At 44.5% G+C, this 19,756-nt stretch overlaps 1 protein-coding gene and 1 long non-coding RNA gene across 2 annotated transcripts; both read left to right on the plus strand.

Moving 5' to 3' along the window:
• The first annotated feature begins 4,593 nt into the window (after positions 1-4,593).
• LOC123486375 lies at positions 4,594-11,413 on the plus strand. The gene is made up of 3 exons (XR_006659368.1): positions 4,594-4,674; positions 6,253-6,378; positions 11,385-11,413. It is a non-coding gene; the product is annotated as an uncharacterized LOC123486375 (long non-coding RNA).
• A 723-nt stretch (positions 11,414-12,136) lies between these two features.
• Positions 12,137-14,361, plus strand: LOC123486378 (chloride channel protein 2-like). The gene is made up of 5 exons (XM_045217696.1): positions 12,137-12,156; positions 12,907-13,008; positions 13,395-13,479; positions 14,055-14,210; positions 14,332-14,361. The coding sequence occupies exons 1-5, from the start codon at positions 12,137-12,139 to the stop codon at positions 14,359-14,361; spliced, it is 393 nt and encodes a 130-aa protein (XP_045073631.1).
• The last annotated feature ends 5,395 nt before the right edge of the window (positions 14,362-19,756 follow it).

Raw genomic sequence — 19,756 nt, forward strand, 5'->3', positions numbered from 1 at the left:
AGATGCACTCACACCTGCCTGCTGCCATTCCTGAGCAAGCTCTGCACTGGTGGTGCCCCGATCCCGCAGCTGAATCAACTTTAAGAGACGGTCCTGGCACTTGCTAAACTCTCTTGGGCATCCTGACACCTTTTTCACAACAATTGAACCTCTCTCCTTGAAGTTCTTGATGATCTGATAAATGATTGATTTAGGTGCAATCTTACTAGCAGCAATATCCTTGCCTGTGAAGCCCTTTATGTGCAAAGCAATGATGACGGCACGTGTTTCCTTGCAGGTAACCATGGTTAATAGAGTAAGAACAATGATTTCAAGCACCACCCTCCTTTTAAAGCTTCCAGTCTGTTATTCTAACTCAATCAGCATGACAGAGTGATCTCCAGCCTTGTCCTCATCAACACTCTCACCTGTGTTAACGAGAGAATCACTGACATGATGGCAGCTGGTCCTTTTGTGGCAGGGCTGAAATGCAGTGGAAATTAAGTTCATTTTCATGGCAAAGAGGGACATTGCAATTATTTGCAATTCATCTGATCACTCTTCATGACATTCTGGAGTAAATGCAAATTGCCATCAAAACTGAGGCAGCAGACTTTGTGAAAATTAGTATTTGTGTCATATGTAAAATGCATGACACATGATTAAACATGGCTAATAAATACAGGGCCTAAACCTACTGCTGCAGATAAGATGACTAATGTCACTGAAAGATACCGTTAAATGTATGCTAATAGTGTGACTCATTGCAACATTATGCACTAATGATCTTGTAATACTCTGGTTAGCTCATAGCAGAAGCCGCAAGTGTAGCTATACAAGCACACTATTCCAGACCAGTCTGCATGTTAAATTGAATGTGTTTCTAGCTAAATGTATAAGGAAAGGTTACAGAAGTCAGAATATGTACAAAAATGTAAGTGTGACTGCCGGCACAAGTCACACTAGCTAATGTGACTGGAAGGCACCGTAAATGTATCGCTGATACTATAGTGTCTTGCAGCGGTCTCGTGAACTGCGCGACACATAATTGACTACTATCAATATTGATTGCTTAACTAATTAAATTAGCGGCCACATGAGACCAAATACTATCAAATCGGCGTGATAAGCACCATCTCCTTGCTCATGTCATCAAGAAAACATTGCTACTCACTGTATATCGACACATATAGGCTAGCGTAGGCTACTTCCTCCTAAATGGGCGAGGGCAGATTCTCCGTGATGGGGTGTGTTAACCAAGCGCACAGACCCTGCCTGAAGCTGGCATGGGAACTAACAAAGTATACAATAGTCACGAGACTAATCTGCTAGCTAGCTAGTTGTAGCCGCTATTGATTGCCAACAGTAGAGCAGCGATGTGGATTGATCCTCGCAATCAATTACGTCCCCTCAGCAGGCAGACGTGCCACATGACCATATTGAACGACACAGGCGAGGTTCAAACACAGCTAGCGAGCATTCGCTAAGAGAATTTCGTATCAGAAAGCGACAGCATGACGAGTAACGGCTAGCTACAGGAGCAGGGTCAATGCTGCAAAATAAGCTAATGCATACTAGCAGTAGCAGCAAGCAGCAGCATGATATATGAGCAGAACCGATCAGCTTAATAGACCGCCAAATAAGGTAGGCGTGATTGTTACTAGCATCTAATTGGTGCAATCTCAGCTTGATGCGTCAGCTGAGGCGGGCACTCGGGTTCCCTGTCTGAACTGGCTTCGCTTTATTAGTCCTTTGCTTTCTTCTTTCAGCCTCTGATATTTCACTTCCATACCCTAACTTTTTTAACAGTACTCTCCCTTATACACCTCAAATTTAAACCACAGTACAAACACAGTACATCTTGTCACTAGATCTATCCATCATCTACTGTAGCCACTGATCAAGCAGTCAAACCAACTCCACTATCTTTGAGATGCCATAGTAATTCACTGAACAGACTCCTCGCTCCCTTAAGACAGAACTGTACTGTAGGTTAGTTTTATATGGAAAAGTTTCCTTGTTTCTCTGAACTACTAAATCAGGCCGATCGACATCATCTTTCTCTCCCTCTTCCTCCCTCACTCTCTCTGATGGGGGTAAGAGAGGGGAGATGGGCTGTGATAGCTCTGTAAGTGCTTAGGAGGAGCTGTGAGAAACACACAGTTCTGATTCTCCAATCTGTTTGTTCCTCCTCCTAATCGACTGCTCCTGTCTGCGTCGGCTCAATACCACACCAGGCCTGTTAGTGGGCTGGCTCAGAGGAAAGACTTGACTTGGAGAAAAAGAGAAACACGTCACACATTACCAGTTTACAGAATGTTTTCTCTCTTGACTGTTCCTCTGAGTATATGTCCAGAATGCATAGGTATTTATTTGCTTACGTATGCACACACACACACACACACACACACAAACACAAACACACAGTACATACATTTACGCAAGTAACATAACATAATAAATATTTCAACCAGCATGTTATTTGCAAACTAATTAAATAAACCTCATCTGTAATCTCCCTAGCTATACTACAGGGAGCGATAAATAAATGTAGGGATACATAAATTAAGAAAAGCAAGTGAGAGCGAGCGAGATGGAGGTAAAGACAGACAACCAGGCAAAGAGGAGTAGAGAGATAGAAAGTTGAAAGACTATGCTTGTTCCGCTTGGGCCTTAGGGGACAGAGGGAACGAGAGAAAGGGAATCTTTGACTCATCTCTCTGCACTCTGAAGATGAGACCCCTATTCCCTCTGTCAGTGTGTGTGAAGGGATGGGGGCCGGGGGGACAGGGGCAATGAAGAATCTTTGAGGCAAACTCCCAAGTCCCCTCAAGTGTGGAGAATTCCTTTGCTGCGTCCGTCCGTCTGTCCGTCTGTCCGTCTGTCCGTCCGTCCGTCCGTCTGTCCGTCTGTCCGTCTGTCTGTCTGTCTGTCTGTCTCCCCTTAATCATCTTCTCCTTCTCTCCCTCTACTCCCTCTAGCCTCTTTCTCCTTCCGTCATCCTCTCTCTCTTTCTCCCCCCTCCTCTCTGTGTTGTATCTGTAGTGTAAATTAATATGGTGCATTTTATGGCATACTAATGACAAGTGTGTGTGTGTGTGTGGGGGGGGTGGTGTTTAGTACACATACACACTCACCACTCTGTTTCACTAACATGCTGCTTAAAGGAGCCAAGCCTCATAGGAAACAAGGTAAAGCATGGCTGGAGATGAAGGGCAGAACATCCGCCATAACTTCCTCCTCTCCAGGACTCCATATCCCATTTCTCTACCACCTGTTCAAATTACATAACTGTAATCCATCTGTAATCCATCTGTAGTCCCATGCCATACTGTGTTTGCAAAAGTTTTATTTCAATCGACTGTACCGTGTGGTTGTTTGGGCAGTGTCATTGATCCAATCTCTTCGTGCCATCTAGCAAAGTAAAGCAAGTCAATATTATCAAAACTGTTTTATGAAAGACGTTTTATATTTGCAGGAATGTTCTTTGCTATTTAGAGTGCTGAGAAATGTAGACTATGAGAGTTTGTGGTCCCGATGCCGATTGGTTTTGGCACCAAATATTTTTTGTTGTTGTTGTGATTCCACACAAATTACTCTTCCATCCATGCATTTGTTCATTAAAATATTACCTACAAAGTGATAATGTTTAGGAATAAACACTTAGCGTTCAAGCACAGCTAAATAAATATAAATGCTTGCTTACTTTATTCGTCCTCGTAATTGGAGAGGGGTTCTTCATATTTCTTGGTCGGAGTGAGAGTGACAGGCAAACGGAGGCAAACGTTTTAACTCAGTGTTTCCCAAACTCGGTCCTGGGAACCCCAAGGGGTGCACGTTTTGGTTTTTGCCCTAGCACTACACAGCTGAACCAAAACATGCACCCCTTGGGGTCCCCGAGACTGAGTTTGGGGAAACGCTGAATTAATTAAATGTACCCATTTGAATCTTTAAGAATTGTACTTATAAGTGCCTCATGAGCTTAGTTCAACTTTCATACCCCATCAGAACCCAAAATATAAGCTTGTTTCACTCCAATGTTTGTTTTACAAAGTAAATGTAAACACAATTAGCCTCAAAACATGGTTAAAACTAGAATTGTGATATCATGGATGGTCAGTCCTTGCATCAATAGCTCTGCCCATGAATCTGAGAGTGGATACACTTCTCCAGCCCTATCCCTCAGCTTTTTACTGAAACGGGTGAGAGGAGGCTTTGTTATTGTTTAATGGTGAAATGCATTATGGGTAAAATGTATTTAAACTCTGCATTTCATCCACAACAGCTCTGACAGGGGAAGGTTGGGCTATACTTGCGTATGTGCATGCTAATTGCTATCAGGCATTACAGAGGCCTGCCCAATCCAGTTGATAATGCTCTTCGTCCTGTTTATGATTTTGTTAATATTGTAGTAGCCTACTTTTGGCCCTTATCTATTCCCCATTTCTGCACATAAAAGCCCTAACCTTGGACAGAAAAACGTAACATCCTTGTCTGCCTCGTTCCACACTGCTAGGTCTACATCCACCCCGACAACGGCCTAGCCTACCTCACAGGGTGTGTGTGTGTGTGTGTGTCTGTAAATGTAAATACACCTCTCCCCTATGTGTTTACAGAATGAGTCGAGGAACATTGAGATGTTGGCAGCTGCCTGTGCTGTGGGGGTCGGCTGCTGTTTCGCTGCCCCTATAGGAGGTGAGTGACACCAACATCCCACTGGACACAAACTGGTGGAATCAACGTTGTTTCAGTGTAATTTGTCAACGTATTCTGAAGTGGAATCTACTTTGGATTTGCAAAAGTCATGAATGTAAACTGTTGTTTTGAGGGTGAAATTTCACCAACATGATTGTCATCATGGTAACCAAATTTCAACATAGACAAACCTTGTATAAAATATGTTGAATTTGTACCTTTTAAAACAACGTCAGATCTTCAACGTTATATCCACTATCCGGAAAAAGGGTCCCATCCAGGGTTTTAATGTAGCCTAGCCCTTAGCTATGATGTTTGTCACTGACTATTACCAATGTGCTATCCTGAGAATGATTGTTGAGAGATCTCCACTTAAAAACTAAATAGATACCCTGTTACTATCGAAGTCATTCCAAAGGATAGGTTTAACAGAGCAAATGAAATGTGACCATACTTTATCATTCTTATATCATCAATGATGCTATTTAGGCCTATATATACGTATAGCATTTGCAAAGTCATCAACAGCTATTGTCTCAATTCAACCCAGGATTCAACAGAAAATAGACTACATAGGCCTATGGTTTCAAGCTCTGGTTGATTTCAAATGTAATGACATTTAGTGATATTGAATTGTTTGGTTGTCAACACAACCAAATATATAAAATAAATATTATTATTTTTATTATTATTATATTTTTGTTGTAGTACTTTTTACCCCTTTTTTCGAGATATCCGATCGCTGCGACTCCCGTACGGACTCCGAAACACGATCCTGCCAAGCTGTACTGCTTCTTGACACACTGCTCGCTTAACCCGGAAGCCAGCCGCATCAATGTGTCGGAGGAAACACCGTACAACACCGTACAGCATGCGCACGCCCGCTACAAGGAGTCGCTAGAGCGCAATGGGACAAGGACATCGACATCCCGGCCGGCCAAACCCTCCCCTATCCCGGATGACGCTGGGCCAATTGTGCACTGCCTCATGGGTCTCCCAGTCGTGGCCGGCTGTGACAAAGCCTGGGATCAAAGCCGGGTCTGTAGTGACGCCTCTAACACTGCGCCACTTTGGAGGCCCAAACATAAAAATGTTGAAGGAGATGTGTCTTCTGCTTAGATAGTTCCATCTGTGCCACTGACTTAGTCTGGCTTTAATTCCAGTTTGTCTACAAATTAATAATTTATATGTTGGATTCACGTCTCCATCTCAACCAAAAATCTATGTCAAAGAATAGGACTAAATCAAACTGAATTTGAAGTGCATTTAAACTTTGGTTTGATTTGATTTAGTGATAACACATTTGAAATTCAACTAACTTTTGGCAGTCTTTTTGAGTGGGTGAGTATATAGGTTGTAATCTCATTGATCAATGTCTCAACCAAATATTACGCAATTATTCACGTTGAAATTACGTGGTGTGCCCAGTGGGATAACACTCACTGATTGATACACTGGCTGGGTCAGAGATTGCAAGGTTTACTCCTTCCCCCTTCACTCCCCTGATTGGGGCATAGTTACTTTGATAATGTTCCTGTGCGTTCCTGAGAAATTGATTAATGTGTGTGTGTTTTGTAGGTGTGCTGTTCAGTATTGAGGTAACGTCTACGTTCTTTGCGGTGAGGAATTACTGGAGAGGGTTCTTCGCTGCTACCTTCAGTGCCTTCATCTTCAGAGTCCTGGCCGTGTGGAATAAAGACGAGGGTAAGACCGGTCTACATGTATACTGAACAAAAATATAAACGCAACATGTAAAGTGTTTGTCCCATGTTTCATGAGCTGAAATAAAAGATCCCTGAAATGTTCCATACGCACAAAAAAGCTTAACATTTTGTGCACACATTTGTTTACATCCCTGTTAGTGAGCATTTCTCCTTTGCCAAGATAATCCATCCAGCTGACAGGTGTGGCATATCAAGAAGCTGATTAAACAGCATGATTATTACACAGGTGCACCTTGTGCTGAGGACAATAAAAGGCCACTTTAAAATGTGCAGTTTTGTCACACAACACAGTTTTGCCACAGATGTCTCAAGTTTTGAGGGAGCGTGCAATTGGCGTGTTGACTGCAGGAATGTCCACCAGAGCTGTTGCCAGATAATTGAATGTTCATTTCTCTACCATTAGCCGCCTCCAACGTCGTTTTAGAGAATTTGGCAGTACGTCCAACCGGCCTCACAACTGTACAGTCGTGGTCCAACGTTTTGAGAATGACACAAGTAATGGTCTTAACAAAGTTCGCTGCTTCAGTGTTATGAGATATTTTTGTCAGCTGTTACTATGGTATACTGAAGTCTAATTACAAGCATTCCATAAGTGGCAAAGGCTTTTATTGACAATTACATTAAGTTTATGCAAAGAGTCAATATTTGCAGTGTTGACCCTTCTTTTTTAAGACCTCTGCAATCTGCCCTGGCATGCTGTCAATTAACTTCTGGGCCACATCCTGACTGATGTCAGCCCATTCTTGCATAATCAATGCTTGGAGTTTGTCAGAATTTGTGGGTTTTTGGTTGTCCACCAGCCTCTTGAGGATCGACCACAAATTCTCAATGGGATTAAGGTCTGGGGAGTTTCCTGGCCATGGACCCAAAATGTCGATGTTTTGTTCCCCGAGCCACTTAGTTATCACTTTTGCCTTATGGCAAGGTCCATCATGCTGGAAAAGGCATTGGTCGTCACCAAACTGTTCTTGGATGGTTGGCAGAATTTGCTCTCGGAGGATGTGTTGGTACCATTCTTTATTCATGGCTGTGTTCTTAGGCAAAATTGTGAGTGAGCCCACTCCCTTGGCTGAGAAGCAACCCCACACATGAATGGTCTCAGGATGCTTTACTGTTGGCATGACACAGGACTGATTGTAGAGCTCACCTTGTCTTTTCCGGACAAGGTGTTTTCCGGATGCCCCAAACAATCGGAAAGGGGATTCATCAGAGAAAATGACTTTACCCCAGTCCTCAGCAGTCCAATCCCTGTACCTTTTGCAGAATATCAGTCTGTCCCTGATGTTTTTCCTGGAGAGAAGTGGCTTCTTTGCTGCCCTTCTTGACACCAGGCCATCCTACAAAAGTATTCGCCTCACTGTGCGTGCAGATGCACTCACACCTGCCTGCTGCCATTCCTGAGCAAGCTCTGCATTGGTAGTGCCCCGATCCCGAAGCTGAATCAACTTTAGGAGACGGTCCTGGCGCTTGCTGGACTTTCTTGGGTGCCCTGACGCCTTCTTCACAACAATTGAACCTCTCTCCTTGAAGTTCTTGATGATCCGATAAATGGTTGATTTAGGTGCAATCTTACTAGCAGCAATATCCTTGCCTGTGAAGCCCTTTTTGTGCAAAGCAATGATGACGGCACGCGTTTCCTTGCAGGTAACCATGGTTAACAGAGCAAGAACAATGATTTCAAGCACCACCCTCCTTTTAAAGCTTCCAGTCTGTTATTTTAACTCAATCAGCATGACAGAGTGATCTCCAGCCTTGTCCTCGTCAACACTCTCACCTGTGTTAACGAGAGAATCACTGACATGATGGCAGCTGGTCCTTTTGTGGCAGGATTGAAATGGAGTGTAAATGTTTTTGGGGATTAAGTTCATTTTCATGGCAAGAGGGACTTTGCAATTAATTGCAATTCATCTGATCACTCTTCATGACATTCTGGAGTATATGCAAATTGCCATCATCAAAACTTTTGACCACGACTGTACACATTTCCTGGAAGCTGAAAGTGTCACAGTTCTTCCATGGCCTTCATACTCACCAGACATGTCACCCATTGAGCATGTTTGGGATGCTCTGGATCAACGTGTACGACAGCGTGTTCCAGGTCCCACCAATATCCAGCAACTTCGCACAGCCATTGAAGAGGAGTAGGACAACAGGCCACGATCAACAGCCTGATCAACTCTATGCATAGGAGATGTTCGCGCTGCATGAGGCAAATGGTGGTCACATCGGATACTGACTGGTTTTCTGATCCATGCCCCTACCTTTTTTTTAAGGTATCTGTGACCAACAGATGCATATCTGTATTCCCAGTCATGTGAAATCCATAAATTAGGGCCTAATGAATTTATTTCAATTGACCGATTTCCTTATATGACCTGTAACTCAGTAACATCTTTGAAATTGTTGCATGTTACGTTTATTTTTGTTCAGTGTATATGGGTCATTCCACCAATTCGGTGCCTACAGTGAGGGGAAAAAAAGTATTTGATCCCCTGCTGATTTTGTACATTTGCCCACTGACAAAGACATGATCAGTCTATAATTTTAATGTTAGGTTTATTTGAACAGTGAGAGACAGAATAACAACAAAAAAATCCAGAAAAACGCATGTAAAAAATGTTATAAATTGATTTGCATTTTAATGAGGGAAATAAGTATTTGACCCCTCTGCAAAACATGACTTAGTACTTGGTGGCAAAACCCTTGTTGGAAATCGCAGAGGTCAGACGTTTCTTGTAGTTCGCCACCAGGTTTGCACACATCTCAGGAGGGATTTTGTCCCACTCCTCTTTGCAGATCTTCTCCAAGTCATTAAGGTTTCGAGGCTGACGTTTGGCAACTCGAACTTTCAGCTCCCTCCACAGATTTCCTATGGGATTAAGGTCTGGAGACTGGCTAGGCCACTCCAGGACCTTAATGTACTTCTTCTTGAGCCACTCCTTTGTTGCCTTGGCCGTGTGTTTTGGGTCATTTTCATGCTGGAATACCCATCCACGACCCATTTTCAATGCCCTGGCTGAGCGAAGGAGGTTCTCACCCAAGATTTGACGGTACATGGCCCCGTCCATCGTCCCTTTGATGCGGTGAAGTTGTCCTGTCCCCTTAGCAGAAAAACACCCCCAAAGCATAATGTTTCCAACTCCATGTTTGACGGTGGAGATGGTGTTCTTGGGGTCATAGGCAGCATTCCTCCTCCTCCAAACACGGCGAGTTGAGTTGATGCCAAAGAGCTCGATTTTGGTCTCATCTGACCACAACACTTTCACCCAGTTCTCCTCTGAATCATTCAGATGTTCATTGGCAAACTTCAGACGGCCCTGTATATGTGCTTTCTTGAGCAGGGGGACCTTGCGGGCGCTGCAGGATTTCAGTCCTTCACGGCGTAGTGTGTTACCAATTGTTTTCTTGGTGACTATGGTCCCAGCTGCCTTGAGATCATTGACAAGATCCTCCTGTGTAGTTCTGGGCTGATTCCTCACCGTTCTCATGATCATTGCAACTCCACGAGGTGAGATCTTGCATGGAGCCCCAGGCCGAGGGAGATTGACAGGTCTTTTGTGTTTCTTCCATTTGCGAATAATCAACTGTTGTCACCTTCTCACCAAGCTGCTTGGCGATGGTCTTGTAGCCCATTCCAGCCTTGTGTAGGTCTACAATCTTGTCCCTGACATCCTTGGAGAGCTCTTTGGTCTTGGCCATGGTGGAGAGTTTGGAATCTGATTGATTGATTGCTTCTGTGGACAGGTGTCTTTTATACAGGTAACAAACTGAGATTAGGAGCACTCCCTTTAAGAGTGTGCTCCTAATCTCAGCTCGTTACCTGTATAAAAGATTCCTGGGAGCCAATAATCTTTCTGATTCAGAGGGGTCAAATACTTATTTCCCTCATTAAAATGCAAATCAATTTATAACTTTTTTGACATGCGTTTTTCTGGATTTTTTTGTTGTTATTCTGTCTCTCACTGTTCAAATAAACCTACCATTAAAATTATAGACTGATCATTTCTTTGTCAGTGGACAAATGTACAAAATCAGCAGGGGATCAAATACTTTTTTCCCTCACTGTATTGAGATGTGTCAAAATAACTTTTGATTTCACCTAATTTTAACATTCTGTCATAAAGGGCACATGTTCAACTCAATAAAAAACAAGTTTCCCCATCTCAGTAGGTTAAATAAAAAAATACTATAGTAAGTGCCTATCTAGTGTCAAATAAAGTTAAATTGGCCATAAATCAGCCATAAATCCCCTTGTGAAATGGGGAATGGAAACTTGTTGTGTGTAACAGGAAGAGGTAACTGAGTGCAAGCTTCACAATTTGTTTTGTTGTTAAGATTTCTACCATCTATCTATGGGCAACAGGTTGACGTTATGCTCGACCCGCTCAGTTTTCCACCGCAAAACACCAGAAAATGGCCAGAAAGAGTACAACCAGCTCTCCTGTTTTTAAACCATGATTAGATGTTCAATTTTTCAGTTCACGTAACAGGGTTGACATTAAAATGAGGGACAGATGTAAATGAATCACTAATCACATTAAATAAATAATAATCTTCAGAAATGACTTTGTCAAAGCAACAGCATAACTAGGGCTTTACAATTATGTTGAATTTGGAGACATTTCGGGGTTAAGTGGATTCTAGAAGTCAGAGGGTGCACGGAGGGATGTCAAAATGCTGAATTTTGGCACTTTAGCAAGCCTTTATTCATATAAAAAAAAATCTGATTTGATTGAATTATCCATGTGGTCTATATTAAAGGGCACTTCATTAAAATTCAATATTGGTGAACAATTTCTACTTAAAATATCCAAGGGACGCAAAAGGCACTCATTTCATGGAACAACCCATACAGTATACTGTATATTGTCACAATCAATCATTGAGGTAAGGTCTGTACTGTATATAGCCCCTTAAAAACATTTTGATAATGATTAATCACTCTCTATTTCTCTCTCCATCCCTCCCTGACTCCCTCCTACACAGAGACCATCACAGCTCTGTTTAAAACCCGTTCCGTCTGGACTTCCCCTTTGACCTCCAGGAGCTCCCAGCCTTTGCTGTCATTGGGTGAGTCTAAGTTGTCTTCAATTAGCCAGTGAACTCTTCATTGCCTCTGTTAGCCAGTGCGCTCTTCGTTGCCTCTGTTAGCCAGTGAGCTCTTCGTTGCCTCTGTTAGCCAGTGAGCTCTTCGTTGCCTCTGTTAGTCAGTGAACTCTTCGTTGCCTCTGTTAGCCAGTGAGCCCTTCGTTGCCTCTGTTAGCCAGTGAAAGCTGGTGTGAGTGTTCAGGAGGATAGCCTCCTGACTTTAGTCACCTAACATGGATTATTCAGCCAACAAGGTTGTGCTTTTAGGATCTCTTATTTTAGCTTGCTCCTTACCGTAGTAGCGTAGCCTCCGGGCTTACTACATAACTGTATTAGACCAGAGCCTCTCTCGCTCTCGTCTCTCTATCTCTCTCTCTTTCTCTATTTCCATCTCAGAAGAAAGAACAGCCCTGTGCTTAACTCTGCATGGGCTCCCAAAGAGAAGAACATCCCTCTCTTTTTGTCTGGAGGATGTCGTCCCACTCGTGATCTGAGCAATGACGCTTTGACTCATAATCGAACAAAACGCTGCCTCCGGAGAACAGCCGTCTTATCACACTTTTAGAGAGAGAGTTTGTGTGTGTGTGTGTGTGTCTGTACGCACACCTCTATGTGTGTATTTCAGTATCCTCTCCCTCGCCAATGCCTTGATGTCTTATGGGAAAAGTCGGTCAGTGTTCCAGTTAACTCGGACAGAGAGAGAGAGGGGGAAGTGTGTCTCCTGCTACAGGCTAGCTGGGGCAAACCTTTGTGTAGTAAACCCATTCTAGCCTCTGGATTTATGTTTCAAACTTTCACTGGTACTCAGATGTGGCGTTCTGAGAATATATACACGTGCACACACACACACACACACACACACAAACCAGTGGAGGCTGCTGAGGGGAGGACGGCTCATAATAATGGCTGGAACGGAGTAATGGAATGGCATCACACCATGTGTTTGACGTATTTGATACCATTCCACTGATTTCGCTCCAGCCATTGCCACAAGCTTGTCCTCCCCAGTTAAGGTGCTACCAACCTCCTGTGACACAAACATACACACACACATTTCAGAGAATGGCTTTAAAACATGTACAAATGATTCTCCCTCATCTATTCTTTTATTCAGGAGTATTTGACAGAATTAATTATGCAGGAACATGAATTTATGAGCATTCATATACTTGGCTGTAGCTGAGGGGGAACTTTGGAAAGTACTTGTCAAAGGGCTCTGTTTGATTCTGGTCGCTGGAGAAACTCTCTCTCTCCTACTGCCACTTACACAAAGTGGACACATACTGGGTACTTACTTAAAACAGAAGCATGTAAACCTGTCTCTCTCTCTTTCTCCACCTTTAATTTTCTTAATTTAATCTCCCTCTCCCTCCTCTCCTCTCTCAACCCTCCCTCCTCTCCCCTCCTCCTCTCTCCACAGTATTGCAAGTGGTTTTGGCGGGGCGTTGTTTGTCTACCTGAACAGACTGATAGTCCAGTTCATCAGGAAACAGAAGACCATCAACAAGTTCCTCATGAAGAAGTAAGTAATGATGTCATCATCATCAGACAGCAGCCCCTACTGGGTCCCAGAGAGTCCCTGTATCCTAGTGTCCCACTCACACACACACACACATAGATCGATTACGCTGTGAAAGCAGCTCCATTGATGCAGTTCTCACCACAGCAGAGATAAATTAAGACATTCATCTTGACGAGTGTTTATTAATGGATGGTGTTTACTCATCTCCCTACCAGACTGATGAATTAACTATCCTCAGATTCTAAACGAATGTAATGTTCTGTATATCACTCAGCCGTGGGAAGGGTTTGGGGACAGTTTGGTTTTGAAGAATAAACAGTAATGACTAAACACCCTTTTGCTTCCTCCTCCTCTCCCCCCTCCTTCCCTCGTGCCTCTTCTCTCAGGCGTCTGCTGTACCCAGCCCTGGTCACTCTGCTGGTGTCTACGCTAACCTTTCCCCCCGGCTTCGGACAGTTCATGGCAGGCAAGGTTAGTTCCGCTCAGTTTTTTATTTTTTTACATAGAGGCACAGTGTATCTCCCACCCTCTCCTCTTTCTCTCTCTGTAATGAGAGGGTGAGTCAGACTCTTGGTGTATTTCTGCCACAATAAGCTGTTGATTCTGTTGCTCCTTAAAGTCTAGCTACAGCATCACACACAACTACACACCCTCTTTCAGCCCCTCACTCAGCTTCACAAGCCTTAAGCCAAACCAGTTCAAATTAAATCATCACATCCATTGCCTAAAGTGAAACCGCTTTCCATAATGGTCTTCCTAATAAAATGGATGTGTTGTACCCAATTTCAAATCACCCCCTAGCACCTACCCCATGGCACTTCATGTAGATTGGGATAGCGCTAATGTAATCGCTTCTCCTTGCCTTCTGAAAGGCTAGGATTAATTGTTGCTGTGTTGCTTATACCTATCCAATCCTTCCATATCTACTTAAATGCTTTGGGGTAGGAGCTAGGGACCAATATGGGATATATAAAAATGTAAAACGCCTGTAGACTTTAGCCCTCTGTCTGTCTGATATGTTGTCACTTCCTGTTTCCCCCATGCAGCTGACCCAGAAGGAGTCCCTGGTGACGTTGCTAGACAACCGGACATGGGCCAAGCAGGGCATTGCTGAGGAGTTTGACTACATCGGCAACTCCCAGGCCTGGAATCACCCCCAGGTCAACGTCTTCGTCACCCTCGTCCTCTTCATCGTAATGAAGGTAGGCACACATCATCATCATCCACTTTGTTCTCATCGCTCCTCTTCTTGATCATCATCTGTTCTTTTTTAATTCCCTGTTACTTTACTCCCTCCCCACTACATGTGGCGTGTCTCAATAGTCTGAAGTAATGTCCTTCCCATTGACATGACAGGTGAAGGGCACTTCAGCACTTGGCGGTCCCGTTCTGTGAGCTTGTGTGGCCTATCACTTCACGGCTGAGCCATTGTTGCTCCTAGATGTTTCCACTACACAACAACAGCACTTACTGTTGACCTGGGCAGCTCTAGCAGGGTGAACTGACTTGTTGGAATGGTGACATTACATTTACATTTACGTCATTTAGCAGACGCTCTTATCCAGAGCGACTTACAGTTAGTGAATACATATATATTTTTTTATATACTTGCCCCCCCCGTGGGAATCGAACCCACAACCCTGGCGTTGCAAACGCCATGCTCTATCAACTGAGCTACATCCCTGCCGGCCATTCCCTCCCCTACCCTGGACGACGCTGGGCCAATTGTGCGCCGCCCCATGGGTCTCCCGGTCGCGGCCGGCTGCGACAGAGCCTGGATTCGAACCAGGATCTCTAGTGGCACAGTTTGCACTGCGATGCAGTGCCTTAGACCACTGCGCCACTCAGGAGCAACCTATGATGGTGCCACGTTGAAAGTCACTGAGCTCTTCAGTAAGGCCATTCTACTGTCAATGTTTGTCTATGGAGATGACATGGCTGTGTGCTCGATTTTATACACCTGTCAGCAACAGGTGTGGCTGAAATAGCCGAATCCACTAATTTGAAGGGGTGTCCACATACGTTTGTATATATAGTGTATGTAGTAGTAGTGGCCTGAGGGCACACACTTAATGTGTTGTGAAATCTGTTGTGAAATGTAATGTAATGTTTTTAATTGTATATAACTGCTTTAATTTTGCTGGACCCCAGGAAGAGTAGCTGCTAGGCAGCAGCTAATGGGGATCCATAATAAATACAAATACACATTTTTTGATGCAGAGACCCAGGATCCAAACATGGGGCCTGCTGCTCACTTTAGCAGCACAGCCCCACCAAGGTGACTCATCTTATTATTGGCTGTGGATTCTGTACTGTAGATCTGCCTCACAGAGTCAATATGTTACTTAAAACAGGCGTCTGACCCAGCAGATCCCCTTGTCTCCGGCACTAAGAGTGATGCATCCAATATTGGCCTTTATGAAGTCTCCGCCAGTCGTTGGCTTGACTGTGATTGGGTGGGGAATGAGCGAGGGAGGAGTGGTGGACGTGGGGTGGGGAGGTTGGGTGAAGGGGTCGGGGGGATCATGGTGTAGCACGGCTGTTGTTCACGGTCGGGGTCACAGTGAGATGTATCACTATAACAGATGCTTCTCCTGGAAATGCATTACTGTGCATTGGCTGGCTGCTGAGCTCTGAGCCTCGGTTGGAAGGCTTCCTGCTTGGAATACCAAAGCTCCCTCCGCCCACAACATACATTTTTACGACCCTCCATTTCTGTCTCTGTGTCTGCTCGCATTTCGACAAAGTCAGCACTCTTGTAGACACACAGCTGTTCCTATCTAACTAACACGTCTGTTCATAGCTAACTAACACATCTGTTCCTAGCTAACTAACACGTCTGTTCCTAGCTAACTAACACGTCTGTTCCTAGCTAAGTAACACGTAAGTTCCTAGTTAACTAACACGTGTGTTCCTAGTTAACTAACACGTCTGTTCCTAGCTAACTAACACGTCTGTTCCTAGCTAACTAACACGTCTGTTCCTAGCTAACTAACACGTCTGATCCTAGCTAACTAAGATGTCTGTTCCTAGCTAACTAAGACGTCTGTTCCTACCGAACTAATTCAGAGTTCCACTAGAGCTGTATTTGCCCGATGAGTTTAAGTCTATTTGCTTGTTCTGCCTTTTTATTTATTAGACTCTCCAAACAGAGGCGTCTGTTTGGGCGGGATCCAAATATAACACAGAGGACAGAGGGTTCAGCGGTTTTAATTGAGCAGTTACACAAATTAATACAGCAGGCGGAGAATCATTGTGGGTAGAATAATGCAGATAGCTCTGCTCTGTTTGTATGCCTTAGTCATTGAATTAGAAAAAAAATAACTATACAAAAAAAAACATTTGATTACATAATGGCTTATGCAACACCTCACAAATAGTCTCTCAATACCAGAGCAGAACCATCTCAGCATCTGTTCTTAATATTCAAATGGACTGCAGAGGGAACTAATTCTCCTTCACAAAGTTAATTGATGAACCAACTGTCCATTATATTATACTGTTCTGAGAAAATCTTTGAAATAAGTTAGAATAATTGACTGCCCATAAATACATAGGTTATTTACAGTGGCTTGTGAAAGTATTCACCCACCTTGGCATTTTTCCTATTTTGTTGCTGTAACGAGTGTCAGTGTAATGCGGTGGATCGAAGTCAGGTGCAGCACACAGAACTCGAAGAAACTTACTTTACTGAAAATTAGTAAAGAAAACAACACAGCAATACCTCCACACAGGAAGGAACTAACCAGCTCACAACGACACACGAAACAAAAAACAACCACGCACAAAACACATTGGGAGCCACTGGGTTAAATAGGGTAGGCGTGATTACCCGGCGAAGCACGAGGCTAGCCTACCCTCTACTTGGACCAACAAAGCTAGCTAGCTAGCGGGTAGCTACCGGTAACTTTTAGCAACTGTGGTTAGCTGTTTCCAATATTATTTCACGCTTAAGAGTACCTGTAATTGAGCCAGCTAGCTGCCACCTTCAGCTGTTTTTCTAACCTCATTATCATTAACGTTAGGTGGTCGGTGGCTGCTGTACTTAATTTCGGCTACTGATTGCAGTCTGCCAGTTTGGCTTTATACATAGCTTGGGCTTTGTCGAGTAAGGCTTAAGCTATGTATTTAGATTGTAGTCAGGTACTATAGGTAGGCATCGTGGGCTGTATATTATTAAGTAGTATAGGTAGGCATCGTGGGCTGTTGCGGGTAGCTGTTGTGTAGTTATTGTAGGTTACTTTTGTATTCGGCGGTGCCGGATGTAGCACGAAGCTAGCTAGCTAACTCACCTCCTGGATTAGCTGGTGAGTTGCTATTAGCAACGGTTGCAACTAAAAACAATATCCTTTTAGCCAGCTACATTCGCTCGGGGCGGCGCCGTTTTTCAAACAAAGTCAACACAGTAGCCATTGCTAGCCAGCCAACACTATCAGCTGGCTGTACTGTGGTAGCTAAATACAATATATTTGTGCTAGCTACCCAACATTTAATCATTGCTCCGTTATGAAAGGTAAGCTTGGCTTCTTATATGGTGTTGAGTTAAGCTTAAACCATGTATTTAGATTGTAGGTAGGTACTGTAGTTTGGTATTATAGGTAGCTTACTCAGGTAGTTATTGAAGGTTATTGTAGGTAATTATTGTAGGTAAGGACTGTTTTCGGCGGACTCCGGCGAAGCACGAGGCTAGCCTACCCACTACTTGGACCAACAAAGCTAGCTAGCTAGGGGGTAGCTACTGGTAACTTTTTGCAACTGTGGTTAATTGTTTCCAATGTTATTTCATGCTTATGAGTACCTGTGATTGAGCCAGCTAGCTGCTACCATTCAGCTGTTTTTCCTAACCTCATCCGAGGCATTAACGTTAGGTGGTTGGTAGCTGCTGTACTTAATTACAGCTACTGATAACAGTCTGCTGTAGTTTACAACAATTCTAATTTCTAAAGTGGAAGTTGGGAGAGTTTTTGTTCGGGTGGTTCAGTGAAACAATTTTAGTTTCTGAGGTAGAAGTTTTTGGTGAGGGAGGCCCTGCTCTCTCCTCTCCCAGATGTTAGCTCATTTCATTCCGATCTCCTCTGCATTTTTGTAGCCATTTGCTACAGCCTGTCAACTATGCCTCTGCCTATCCCTGTTCTCTCCTCTCTGCACAGGCTACACAAACGCACCACACCGCGTGGCTGCTGCCTCTCTAACCTGGTGGTCCCAGCACGCACCCCACACCTGGAGTTCCAGGTCTCAGGCAGCCTCTGGAACTGCCGTTCTGCTGCCAACAAAGCTGACTTCATCCCAGCCTATGCCAACCTCCAGTCCCTCGACTTCCTGGCGCTGGCGGAAACATGGATTACCACTGAAAACACTGCTACTCCTACTGCTCTCTCCTCGTCTGACCATGTGTTCTCGCATACCCCGAGAGCATCTGGTCAGAGGGGTGGTGGTACAGGAATCCTCATCTCTCCCAAGTGGACCTTCTCAATTTTTCCCCTAACCCATCTGTCTATCTCCTCATTTGAATTCCATGCTGTCACAGTCACTAGCCCATTTAAGCTTAATATCCTTGTCATCTATCGCCCTCCAGGTTCCCTTGGAGAGTTCATCCAATGAGCTTGGCGCCTTGATAAGTTCCTTTCCTGAGGATGGCTCACCCCTCACAGTTTTTGGGGGATTTCAACCTCCCTATGTCCACATTTGACTCATTTCTCTCTGCCTCCTTCTTTCCACTCCTCTCCTCTTTTGACCTCACCCTCTCACCGTCCCCTACTCACAAGGCAGGCAATACGCTTGACCTCATCTTCACTAGATGCTGCTCCTCTACTAATCTCACTGCAACTCCCCTCCATGTCTCCGACCACTACTTTGTTTCCTTTTCTCTCTCGCTCTCCTCCCACACTACTCACTCTGCCCCTACACAGATGGTAATGCGCCGCCGCAACCTTCGCTCTCTCTCTCCCACTACTCTCTCCTCTTCCATCCTATCATCTCTTCCCTCTGCTCAATCCTTCTCCCTCCAATCTCCTGATTCTGCCTCCTCAACCCTCCTCTCCTCCCTTTCTGCATCCTTTGACTCTCTGTGTCCCCTATCCTCCCGGCCGGCTCGGTCCTCCCCTCCAGCTCCGTGGCTTGATGACTCATTGCGAGCTCACAGAACAGAGCTCCGGGCAGCGGAGCGGAAATGGAAGAAAACTAAACTCCCTGCCGACCTGGCATCTTTTCACTCCCTCCTCTCTACATTTTCTTCATCTGTTTCTGCTGCTAAGGCCACCTTCTACCACTCTAAATTCCAAGCATCTGCCTCTAACCCTAGGAAGCTTTTTGCCACATTTTCCTCCCTCCTGAATCCCCCCCCCCTCTCTCTCTCTGTGGATGACTTCGTCAACCACTTTGAAAAGAAGGTTGGCGACATCCGATCCTCGTTTGTTAAGTCTAATAACACTGCTGGTCCTGCTCACACTGCCCCTACCCTATGCTTTGACTTCTTTCTCCCCCTCTCTCTCCAGATAAAATCCTGCGACTTGTGACTGCAGGCCGCCCAACAACCTGCCCGCTTGACCCCATCCCCTCCTCTCTTCTCCAGACCATCTCCGGTGACCTTCTCCCCTACCTCACCTCGCTGATCAACTCATCCTTGACCGCTGGCCATGTCCCTTCCGTCTTCAAGAGAGCGAGAGTTGCTCCCCTTCTCAAAAAACCAACACTCGACCCCACTGATGTCAACAACTACAGACCAGTATCCCTTCTTTCTTTCCTTTCC

This window comes from Coregonus clupeaformis, unplaced genomic scaffold, assembly GCF_020615455.1.
Source record: "Coregonus clupeaformis isolate EN_2021a unplaced genomic scaffold, ASM2061545v1 scaf1184, whole genome shotgun sequence".
Taxonomy (NCBI): domain Eukaryota; kingdom Metazoa; phylum Chordata; class Actinopteri; order Salmoniformes; family Salmonidae; genus Coregonus; species Coregonus clupeaformis.